Source organism: Triticum aestivum, chromosome 2B, assembly GCF_018294505.1.
Source record: "Triticum aestivum cultivar Chinese Spring chromosome 2B, IWGSC CS RefSeq v2.1, whole genome shotgun sequence".
Lineage (NCBI taxonomy): Eukaryota > Viridiplantae > Streptophyta > Magnoliopsida > Poales > Poaceae > Triticum > Triticum aestivum.
The window spans coordinates 534678374-534690225 of record NC_057798.1 but is presented as its reverse complement, the minus strand read 5'-3'; the positions used below and the strand labels follow the sequence as shown (position 1 = coordinate 534690225).

Below are 11852 nucleotides of genomic sequence, written 5' to 3'. Positions count from 1 at the left end.
CAAAGAGGAAAATTGACCACTGAGCATAGTGCACGTACCACCCGGGTAGGGCCACTACCGAGTACCGACGTGGAGAATGGAAAAAAGATCGAACTTGGAGAGAGAAGCACGCAGGGATTAAATGATTAATCCCCCATCATTCCAACGAGCAATTTGGTCGCAAAGTTCCAAACTCACGTATAGTGCAAGGACGTGCCGACGTGCAGGGGCAGGGCACGTAGCAAACTTCCAAACTCTCGTGTACCGACGAGCAAAGAAAAGTCTTGATAGTCGACGAGCCGCGCGTGATTCTTTGACCGACGGTCGGTTTGATCTAGTCCAACCTTGACGCCCGAAGTCGTCGGCAATGATCGACGTCCACTGCCTATATAAACCGCTTGCGACCACTTTGCCAAGTACACTCATCTCGTAAACAAGCAGCTTGCTAGAGCGGGACAAGCTTGGCCATCCTTAACCTTATTTCGACATGGCGAGGTCGCCCATGGCGATGCTCCCGTTCCTGGTGCTCGGGGTAGCAGCACTAGTCCTGTCTGCCGCGGGAATGGTGGCCGCGCAGAAGTGCGGCTGCCGGGCGAACGAGTGCTGCAGCCAGTACGGCTACTGCGGCACTACCGACGCCTACTGTGGACAAGGGTGTCAGTCTGGCCCGTGCTCGGGGAGCGGCGGCGGCGGCGGGACCGGCGCCTCCGTGGAGAGCGTCGTCACCGAGGCGTTCTTCAACGGGATCAAGTCCCGGGCCGGCAACGGGTGCGCCGGCAAAAGCTTTTACACGCGCCGGTCGTTCCTGGCCGGCGCCCGGGCGAACCCCAACTTCGGGAAAGGCCGCACGGGCGACGACGGTAAGAGGGAGATAGCCGCCTTCTTCGCCCACGTCACACACGAGACCGGACGTAAGTTCAGCTCCAATCAACTGACTAAGACGAATTTAATCTTGAATTAGTCCTCCATAATTATGCTGGCTATGTATAACTTGTGTACAGACATGTGCTACATCGAGGAGATCGGCGGGGCGAGCCAGAACTACTGCGACAGGAAGTACACGCAGTGGCCGTGCGCCTCGGGGAAGGGGTACTACGGGCGCGGGCCGCTTCAGCTGACGTGGAACTACAACTACGGGGCGGCGGGGAAGAGCGTGGGGTTCGACGGGCTGAACAACCCGGAGAAGGTGGCGCAGGACCCGGAGGTGGCGTTCAAGGCGGCGCTGTGGTTCTGGATGAACAACGTGAAGCAGGTCCTGCCGCGGGGGTTCGGCGCGACGACCAGGGCGATCAACAGCGGCGAGTGCAACGGCGGGAACGCGGCCGCCATGAACGCCCGGGCGGGCTACTACAGGGCCTACTGCAAGCAGTTCGGCGTCGACCCGGGGAGCAGCCTCACTTGCTAGGTGCTTCGGGCGGGCCTGATCGAGATCTGCATGCATAGAACACGCATGGCTTATGTAGAATAAACGTTCGGCGTGCGCATACGCGTCTAAAGCCGTCCAAACAAGAAATAAAGGGCGAGGATGTGGTCTAGTACGTACCAAGATCCTTGCAGCAGTACTGTTCACGAGCTCTACTCTTTTTCCTCATCAACAAACAAAAAGAGTTATGTTCTTGTTTATTACTCATGTTTAGATACATTTGTATCTAGAAAAATCTAATACGAATAATTCAGGACGGAGTTAATATTTTTGAGACAGTCATGTTTATTTTTATTGAATGCACCATTGGCGAGGTTTGACATGGTCCACTGTTGCCGTGCCCGTCAGGTGTAGACTTGGGCATTTGTCGGAGCCCGACCCCAAACTGAAGCTCGAGCACAACCTGGCTTGACCCGAATAACATAACAATGCATTTTTTCCTATTTTCTTTTCAATATCGGGGTACATATGTGCATTATTATAACTACATTTCTTTTAAAAGTAATCACATTTTTTTAGGTACTTTGGCTTTTGGGCTTGACCGTTGTGTCTAAATTTAGAGCCCGAGCCTAATTTAATCATCCGACTTTAGGTTTAAGCCGTCGTCAGGCAGCCTGAGCCTAATCTAATCTTCCGACTTTAGGTTTAAGCCTGCCCGTGCCTAGATTTATTCGGGTGAGACGCTACCTAATCCTTGGAGATCTAAGCCGAGTAGATATAGTGTTTATCCCCAAAAGATATAAAGGTAACTTGTTAGTAGCTCATGATTTCAAGCGAGGGCATGCACAATGGTTGATAAAATAGTTTTATCTTAAGTCTTGCATATAATTTAGAGATGATAAAAAAACATGTCTACAATGGGTCATCTCTTAACCTTATCTTTAATAACTAGTTATTCCTAAAAATATGATGAAACATATTGTGTTAAGAAATCATCTCTTGTCTTCTCTTAAATAAGAAGACAAGCCTTTTCTTATGATTTCTATCTCCTCCACCTCATCATTTATCCTATGTGGTATTCCTAAGATAGAACCATTGTCATGCCCTAATGAGTTTTGTGCCAAGAGGAGGACCAGACTGAGTGTTGGGCTCCACGACGGCTTAAGCACATACTCCCTCCGTCCCAAAATTCTTGTATTAGATTTGTCTAAATACGGATGTATCAAGTCACGTTTTAATATTAAGTACATTCATATCTAGACAAATTTAAGACAAGAATTTTGGGACGGAGGGAGTACAACTCTAGTTATTGACAGTGGCTGGTGCTACTGTACGACGCTTGGAGACCACTTATTTTACGCCCTACTTTGTGGGCTAGGAACCAAGCACACCCTGCTGTGATAGGTTGGCCTATTTAATCTTCGATTTGTTGTATTAATTATTTGATAGATCCTAATCTGACCCAGTAATGAGTTGCACTAAATTTTACAATATTTTTCTATTTAATATATTGAAGGAAATGCAAAATTATGAATTTTTGGCAAGAATATTTACAAAGATTCTAAACAATCTTCACGATTTTAAAAATGTTAACAAACTTTAAAAATCTTCAAGATTTTTCAAAAAGGTTCATGATTTTCCTAGCAGAAGTATTCAGGAAGCATTTTATAATACCATGTGTTGTAAAAATTGAAGAAATATGCCCTAGAGGCAATAATAAAGTTGTTACTTTATATTTTTTTATTCATGATAAATGTTTATTATTCATGCTAGAATTGTATTAACTGGAAACCTGATACATGTGTGGATACATAGACAAAACACCGTGTCCCTGGTAATCCTCTACTAGACTAACTCGTTAATCAAAGATGGTTAAGTTTCCTAACCATAGACATGTTTTGTCATTTGATGAACGGGGTCACATCATTAGGAGAATGATGTGATGGACAAGACCCATCCATTAGCTTAGCATATTGATCGTTCAGTTTTATTGCTATTGCTTTCTTCATGTCATATACATATTCCTTTGACTATGAGATTATGCAACTCCCGAAAACCGGAGGAATACCTTGTGTGCTATCAAACGTCACAGTATAACTGGGTGATTATAAAGATGCTCTATAGGTATCTCCGAAGGTGTTTGTTGGGTTGGCATAGATCGAGATTAGGATTTGTCACTCCGAGTATTGGAGAGGTATCTCTGGGCCCTCTTGGCAGTACACATCATAAGAAGCCTTGCAAGCCATGTGAGATGTGACTAATGAGTTAGTTGCGGGATGATCTATTACGGAACGAGTAAAGAGACTTGCCGGTAACAAGATTGAACTAGGTATGAAGGTACCGACGATCAAATCTCGGGCAAGTAACATACCGATGACAAAGGGAATAACGCATGTTGTCATTACGGCCTGACCGATAAAGATCTTCATAAAATATGTGGAACCTGAAGGAAATATGCCCTAGAGGCAATAATAAAGTTATTATTTATTTCCTTATTTCATGATAAATGTTTATTATTCATGCTAGAATTGTATTAACCGGAAACATAATACATGTGTGAATACATAGACAAACATAGTGTCACCAGTATGCCTCTACCTGACTAGCTCATTGATCAAAGATGGTTGAGTTTCCTAACCATGGATATGAGTTATCATTTGATCAGTGGGATCACATCATTAGAAGAATGATGTGATTGACTTGACCCATTTCGTTAGCATAGCACTTGATCGTTTAGTATGTTGCTATTGCTTTCTTCATGACTTATACATGTTCCTATGACTATGAGATTATGCAACTCCCGTTTATCGGAGGAACACTTTGTGTGCTACCAAACGTCACAACGTAACTGGGTGATTATAAAGGTGCTCTACATGTGTCTCTGAAGGTACTTGCTGAGTTGGCATATTTCGAGATTAGGATTTATCACTCCAATTGTCGGAGAGGTATCTCTGGGCCCTCTCGGTAATGCACACAACTATAAGCCTTGCAAGCAATGTGACTAATGAGTTAGTTGCGGGATGATGCATTACGGAATGAGTAAAGAGACTTGCCGGTAACGAGATTGAACTAGGTATTGAGATACCGACGATTGAATCTCGGGCAAGTAACATACCGATGACAAAAGGAACAATGTATGTTGTTATGCGGTTTGACCGATAAAGATCTTCGTAGAATATGTGGGAGCCAATATGAGCATCCAGGTTCCGCTATTGTTTATTGACTGGAGATGTGTCTCGGTCATGTCTACATAGTTCTCGAACCCGTAGGTTCCGCACGCTTAAGGTTCGATGACGGTTATATTATGAGTTTATGTGTTTTGATGTACCGAAGGTAGTTCAGAGTCCTGGATGTGATCACGGACATGACGAGGAGTCTCGAAATGGTCGAGACATAAAGACCGATATATTGGACGACTATATTTGGACACCGGAATGGTTCCGGGTGAGATCGGGATAATACCGGAGCATCGGGAGGTTATCGGAACCCCCCGGAAGGTATATGGGTGTAACGCCCTCGATGCGGCTATATCTCCCACGTGTCGAAGCACGACTTAGAGGCATAACCGCATTGAAAGCAATGTCGCAAGTGAGGTAATCTTCACACAACCCATGTAATACATATGGGAAAGAGATACATAGTTGGCTTACAATCGCCACTTCACACAATTACATGAATAAAGCATTACATCATCCAGATACAATCAAGGTCCGACTACGGAACCAAAATAAAAGAAGAACCCCAAATGCGACAAAGGTCCCCGATCGACCCCAACTGGGCTCCACTACTGATCAACTAGAACGAAACAACACAAAGGGCAAGATCTTCATCGAGCTCCTCCTTGAGCTTGGTTGCGTCATCTGCACGGTAACATAGGCACCTGCAAACTGGTTTTGGAAGTATCTGTGAGCCACGGGGACTCAGCAATCTCGCACCCGCGAGATCAAGACTATTTAAGCTTATAGGAAGGATGGAGTAATGAGGTGGAGCTGCAGCAAGCGACTAGCATATATGGTGGCTAACATACGCAAATGAGAGCGAGAAGAGAAGGCAAAGCACGGTCGATAAAAGTATGATCAAGAAGTGATCCTATAGCAACCTACGTCAAGCATAACTCCAACACCGTGTTCACTTCCCGGACTCCGCCGGAAAGAGACCATCACGGTTACACACACGGTTGATGTATTTTAATTAAGGTCAACTTCGGGTTTTCTACAACCGGACGTTAACAAATTCCCATCTGCCCATAACCGCGGGCACGGCTTTCGAAAGTTCAAATCCCTGCAGGGGTGTCCCAACTTAGCCCATGACAAGCTCTCACGGTCAACGAAGGAATAGACCTCCACCCGAGACATTCCGATCAGACTCGGTATCCCGGTACAACAAGACATTTCGACAGGGTAAAACTAAACCAGCAACACCGCCCGAATGTGCCGACAAATCCCGATAGGAGCTGCACATATCTCTTTCTCAGGGCACACTCAGATGAGCTCAGTACAACTAAAACCAACCTCGAGTTTCCCCGAGGGGGCGCTGCACAGGCTCTAGTTCGGACCAACACTCAGAGGAGCACTGGCCCGGGGGGGTTAAATAAAGATGACCCTTGAGTCTGCAGAACCCAAGGGAAAGAAAGGCTAGGTGGCAAATGGTAAAACCAATGTTGGGCATTGCTGGAAGAGCTTTACTTAAGGCGAACTGTCAAGGGGTTCCCATTATAGCCCAACCGTGTAAGGAACGCAAAATCCGGGAACATAACACCGATATGACGGAAACTAGGGCGGCAAGAGTGGAACAAAACACCAGGCATAAGGCCGAGCCTTCCACCCTTTACCAAGTATATAGATGCATTAATTAAATAAGATATATTGTGATATCCCAACAAGTAAACATGTTCCAACAAGGAACAACATCTCCATGTTCCAACAAGGAACAAACTTCAATCTTCACCTGCAACTAACAACGCTATAAGAGGGGCTGAGCAAAGCGGTAACATAGCCAATCAACGGTTTGCTAGGACATGGTGGGTTAGAGGTTTGACATGGCAATTTGGGAGGCTGACAAGCAAATGGTAGGCATCGTAGCATTGGCATGGCAAAAGAGCGAGCAAACTAGCATAGCAAAGATAGTAGTGATTTCGAGGGTATGATCATCTTGCCTGAGATCCCGCAAGGAAGAAGAACGAGTCCATGAAGAAGACAAACGGCGTAGACGAACGAATCCTCACAACTCCGGAACGAAACCGAAGCTAACGAGAGAAGCAAACCGGAAAGAAACAAACAACATGGTAAACACACAAGCATAAACATGTCATGATGCACAAACAAGTATGATGCATGTCCGGTTTAATGAGGCATGGCATGGCAAAGTGCAACAAACAATACTACAAGTTAAGTGGAGCTCAATATGCAACGAGTTGCATATTGACGAAACACCACATCAATTATTTAGTTTCTCTCGTTTAAGGAACACAACAATATTAACTGTTGTTAAACATGGCAAGAGGTGAAGCATAATATAAACTATACCATCTAAACAATTTAAATGGGGCCGGATATAAAAACAACAAATCCGGTAAATCCCCATATGCATTTAGCAATTTAATGCAACAACAAGTTTAAACATTTTAAATGTTGTTATCATGATGCGGATGACATATACAAGTTTTATGCAATTTTATGAAAATGTTGACATGAGCATGTTATGAAGCATTTGGTCACCATGGCGGAACAAAAAGGGTGCCACGGCGGCGAAACAAAAATGGTGCCACGGCAACATTCCGAGTCCCGGTAAATCGTCATGGAGATACCGGTGCAAAAGGAGGCGTGCGGATGTGCGCAACATGCTAGAGATGGTGGGGTGCTCCCGACTACCGGGTTCCCACGGGTTAGTGGCATGGAAAACGAGTGACAATTCGAACACGGTGCAAACGGTGCATCTCATACATGCAAGGGCATCTCATCGCGGTCGTCGTCTCGGGGTTATACCTTGAAGCGTGCATTCGGGGCGGAACGCGTTCGTAGTGGAAGTAGTCGTTCACGGAGCGGTCGTCGTCGGAAGTAGAGGAAGTAGTCGTTCAAGCGTCCGATGGTAATAGTACTCGGTCGTTTCGAAGAGGTACTTGGGGTCATTCGAACTTGCCGATCTCGTCATCTCGAAGGGGTACTTGACGTTCTTAGCGATTCCGAAGACGAGGTAGAGGTACACTTGTTGTAGGGGTACTTGTCGGATCCACGGCGACGGTAGAGGTACAAATGTTCTCGCGGTACTTGTCGGTCCAGTCTTGGTGTAGATGTACATCGCAAACGTAGTGGTACTCGCGGACTTCGGCGCCGGTAGTCGTACACGGTTCGTAGGGGTACTTGGCGTTCTTGGTGATTCCGAAGAAGGCGGTAGATGTACTCGGCGAATCCACAAGGCGTGCACGGGTCGAAGTGGAACTCTTGACAAAATCCACGGGACTGACTTGGCATGCAACAAGCACGGCGCGATGGGCATGAAGGGCGGCGCTGGTTCTCTGCTCCAACGAAGCAGAACGACGGGCGAGCGGGCGGCCGACCTGGTGTCTTAGAGCAGCGTGGAAAGGCGGTGGTGAGCGACCGGATCGGAGGCAGAGGAGGTCACGGGAAGCTGGTCCGGCGGGATCCGGGCGAAGGAGGGCCGACCTGGGCGCAGGTCGCCGGATCGGGAGGCGATGGGCCTCGGCAGACCCGAGCAGAGCCAGGAGGAGGAGGTCGCGGGCGACGAGAGGGTGCAGTAGTTGCTGTTGCTGTCGGTGGCGACGAACTTGGAGGCGGGGCGGCGTGCAGAGCTGCGTGAAGGAGAGGCGGGGCCATGGTAGGCCTCGTTGGCGGCGGAGCTAGGCTTCACCGGAGCAGGGGGGCCTCGGGCGTCATGGGGCGGCGCTTGGAGCTCGGGGCAGAGGAGGTGGAGAGGCGCGGGACGAGGACGAGGCAGGAGGTCGCGCGAGGTGGAGGAGGAAGGGCGAGGCCGCGGCGCTGAGGAGGTGGTGGTGCTCGCGGGCGGACGAAGCAGGGAGGCGCGATGGAGGTCGTCGACGCGGAGAAGTAGCAGGCGAGGCGCGGCCATGGCAGGACCCGACGGATTCGGACGGGGCGGCGCTGGAGGGCGACGCGAGGCAGAGAGTGGAGGGAGGAAGAGACGAGGGGGACCGAGCGGGACTGCGAGCGAGAGAGGTGGGGATCGGGCGATGGGTGCGAGCGATGCGGCGCTGGAGGGAGGACGAGGGAGATGGAGATCGAGCGGAGGGGAGGCTAGGGTTAGGTAGCGGCGTGGCTGGGCCTTGGGCCTAGGGAGACTGGGCCGGCCTGGTGGGGAGGGGAATGGCCAGAGGCCTGGCTGGGTCTCTCCCTCACTCTAATGAAAAATAAAATAGAACAGAGAAAAGAAAGAAAAGAAAGAGAGGTTTAGGGAAAGGATTTGCGCAAGGAGACAATTTTCCCGGACTCACAAAAATATGCTTGTTCCAAGAAAAATAGAAAGGCCATGATTGAAAGATTTAAATTCAAACTCATTTGAAATTCAAATGGGTTTGAACTAGGACTTGATGAAAGGAAGGTCCAAAAATGTTCGGATTTTTGGTGGAGCTCCGGAAAATGATGAAATAATTTATGGGCAGAGTTGGAGATCAAGAATTAAGATAATAAAGGCATTGGGATATTTTGCAAGTGTGTTAAGGTGATTCCAAAACAATGGAATATTTTATTATATCTCCCTATATATCGGGAGGGTATGTTATAAAGAGAAGTCACCCTTCCCTCGATTTAAATGGATCGAAGATCCATACAATTTATTTAGTTGAGGTTTTAAAAAAATTAATGATATGATGGCATGATGACATGATGCAATGCACATTATGCAAGGATGAATGCAACAAATAAAACAAATCACACGACGAAACTCGGAATAGCTGGAAGTCTTCTGGAGCGTCGGTCTCGGGGCGTTACAACACTCCACCACTACAAGAGGATCTCGTCCCGAGATCTAGAATGGCACCGGAGAGAAACGGAAGAGGAAGAGAAGAGGTAAAACTAAGTTGCTTCTTTGACCAATGAGTGAAACCAAAGAACCTTGAGAGGTTGAACAATTGAAAGAAAGAATACAACGGAGATGAACGAGATTGCAAACAATCCGTTAGAAAAGAGGAACAAGGAACATTACGAGAACTTGAAGGTTGCAAAGACATGAATCAAGAGTTTAATGGACAAGATAGAATTCGAAACCACTCCGGTTAAAACAAGATGAGAGGGGAAGAATTCGGGCAGTACTCCGGTTGAACATGGAAGGAATAGAACATGAACTTGAGAAGATGGGATGTTACTTGATGAAATCAACAACACACTGCCTCCGGAACTATTGAAAGAATGGCACAATGGGTAAGAAGGATTTCAGACAGCTCTCCAGTTGAGGAAGGAGGGAAAACTTGATAAGATTAGAGAACTCGAATGAAAACACGACACTCCGGTTAAATGGATAAGCAAGAAAAGAACACGATCCTCACGAATCGAGATGGTGAGTGAAAAGAGCAACGTCACAATGCCTCCGAAAGAAATAATAGAAGATATATCATTGGAATAACAGAATGGAGAAGAAAATGCCAACTTCTGCCACAAATGAGTTTGGAAAGCATCCTTGCAAAGAAGAATTGAACGGAGTTGTTGGAAAATCAACAACGAAAAGCACAAGCTTGTAGTGGGCTTATGGAAAACATCTCAAAATTATGAGGTGACAACCGGCCACTAACGGAAACAATTGCTTGCTTGAGATCAACGAAGAGATGAAAACTTCTTCCACCAAGATGATAAAGAGATAACTTGGATCATTGGCAAGCACCACAAATAGCAACATTCCCAATGGAAGGCTTTTAGGTGAAATATGACACAAGATAACTCCAACAACGAGGTTGATGGATTTAAAAATAACTCATTCTTAACAACATGTGAATCATGGAACATGAACTCAAATTATCAAGAATGACATAATACCACCTCCAAAATATGGTAGAAAGAATTGCACTCCGGATTACCATATGAAGAAAGCTTGAGCTCCTTAGGAAAGAATCTCGATGAAAACTTTGAGAAGGGAATTAAATCCTTGATGAACCATCATGTAGAACCTCCATGAAGAACTCCGGTAAACAAAAGGAATGAAAAGAAAGAGAAATTGAAAACACAAGGTGAATCCTTGCAATGATTTAGATGGATCTCCGTGATAATTAGAGCTTGGAACTCCGGGAAAAAGAGAAGATGAAACAAATGAAACCGAGAATTTTAAGGGCCTCCGGAATAAAGAATTAATCACTTGGATGAACAAGAATAAGAATTATGTTATGCTTATCCTTCACCAATTAAATTGACGACAATCAACGGATTTGGCATACTACTTATTCTCGTAGAAAGGATTAAAAGAGATATATCAAAACTTGAGAAGGTCTTCAACGAACCACCGGTAGGATTGGAACAACAAATGAATTGATATGATGAACAAGGAAGAGAGATCTTGAAAGAACCACCGTAAGAATTGAAAATGATCGAAGTAGGGGTGCATCACCGGTAAGAATTAGCAAATGAACGAAGGTGCTTGAGACAAACTAGATACATGAGAACAAAGAGATCAAGAACTGATTAGAGGATATTCGATAGATGCACCGGCAAGATAGGAGAATGATAACTGACGGCTGAGAATGAATAAACCTGAATTGATGGACTCCGGATGACAAACTGAGAAGACTCTTGAATATCTCCTGATGGGTGAAAAAGATTCTCACAATCGAAAACAATTATGAGAGGATGGCAACAAGCTAGCACCATGAATCTTGAAGAGAATAGAGCAAGATTAAAGAGAAACTCTTCTTCGGTCTTCAAATGATGAGAATGACAACGAGAAACACCACCAAGAATTATTGAGGCACACCGGAAGAATCAAAAGCGAAGAGGTTGAGCCAACTATGAAAAGAATTTGAAAGATCTTGGAGAAAAGCATTTGACTAATGATAACTCATTCTTACGTCAAACTTGGAGAAGAATTTAGAATAACTTCGGGAAAGTTGGGAGAGTCAGGTAAGATCCTGGAAAAAGACCTGTGGGTTAGGGCCCACTAAAAGGATACACCGTTGAACGATTGATTGAAATAGATATTGCACCGGTTAGAATTAAATGACTTGAATGAGATAATAATCTCCAAATAGCTTGAACGGATTGAGAATGGAAACACGAATCTTCTGAGATATCTTGAGCACTCCGAATAAGAATAGAGAGAGATGAACAATTATGAGAGGCACCGGCATGGGATAGCATTTGAACGAGGATAAGGATATGATCAACACCGAAAGCTTGAGGTAAATCCACCGGAGAAGAAAACGAGAATGAAGAGTGATGAACTTGGAGCTCCGTTAGTATCTTCTTGAGAATCACCGGATAAGAACATTGGCGGAAAAGAATGGAGAGACTTCCCATCAATAAAATGGATACTTGAAGAAGAAATCTTAGTCCTT

General features: G+C 45.7%; 1 protein-coding gene across 1 annotated transcript; it reads left to right on the top strand.

The window, feature by feature from the left end:
• Positions 1-395: 395 nt before the first annotated feature.
• LOC123045882 (chitinase 4) lies at positions 396-1680 on the top strand. The gene is made up of 2 exons (XM_044469108.1): positions 396-890; positions 981-1680. Exons 1-2 carry the CDS (start codon positions 467-469, stop codon positions 1382-1384), a joined length of 828 nt encoding a protein of 275 aa, XP_044325043.1. The 5' UTR covers positions 396-466; the 3' UTR covers positions 1385-1680.
• Positions 1681-11852: the final 10172 nt, after the last annotated feature.

Excerpts from the sequence above, each read along its gene's own strand:
- LOC123045882 (XM_044469108.1), top strand. The coding sequence starts at position 467 with ATGGCGAGGTCGCCCATGGCGATGCTCCCGTTCCTGGTGCTCGGGGTA. Across the intron at positions 891-980 it reads CGTCACACACGAGACCGGAC|ACATGTGCTACATCGAGGAG; the intron begins GTAAGTTCAGCT and ends ACTTGTGTACAG.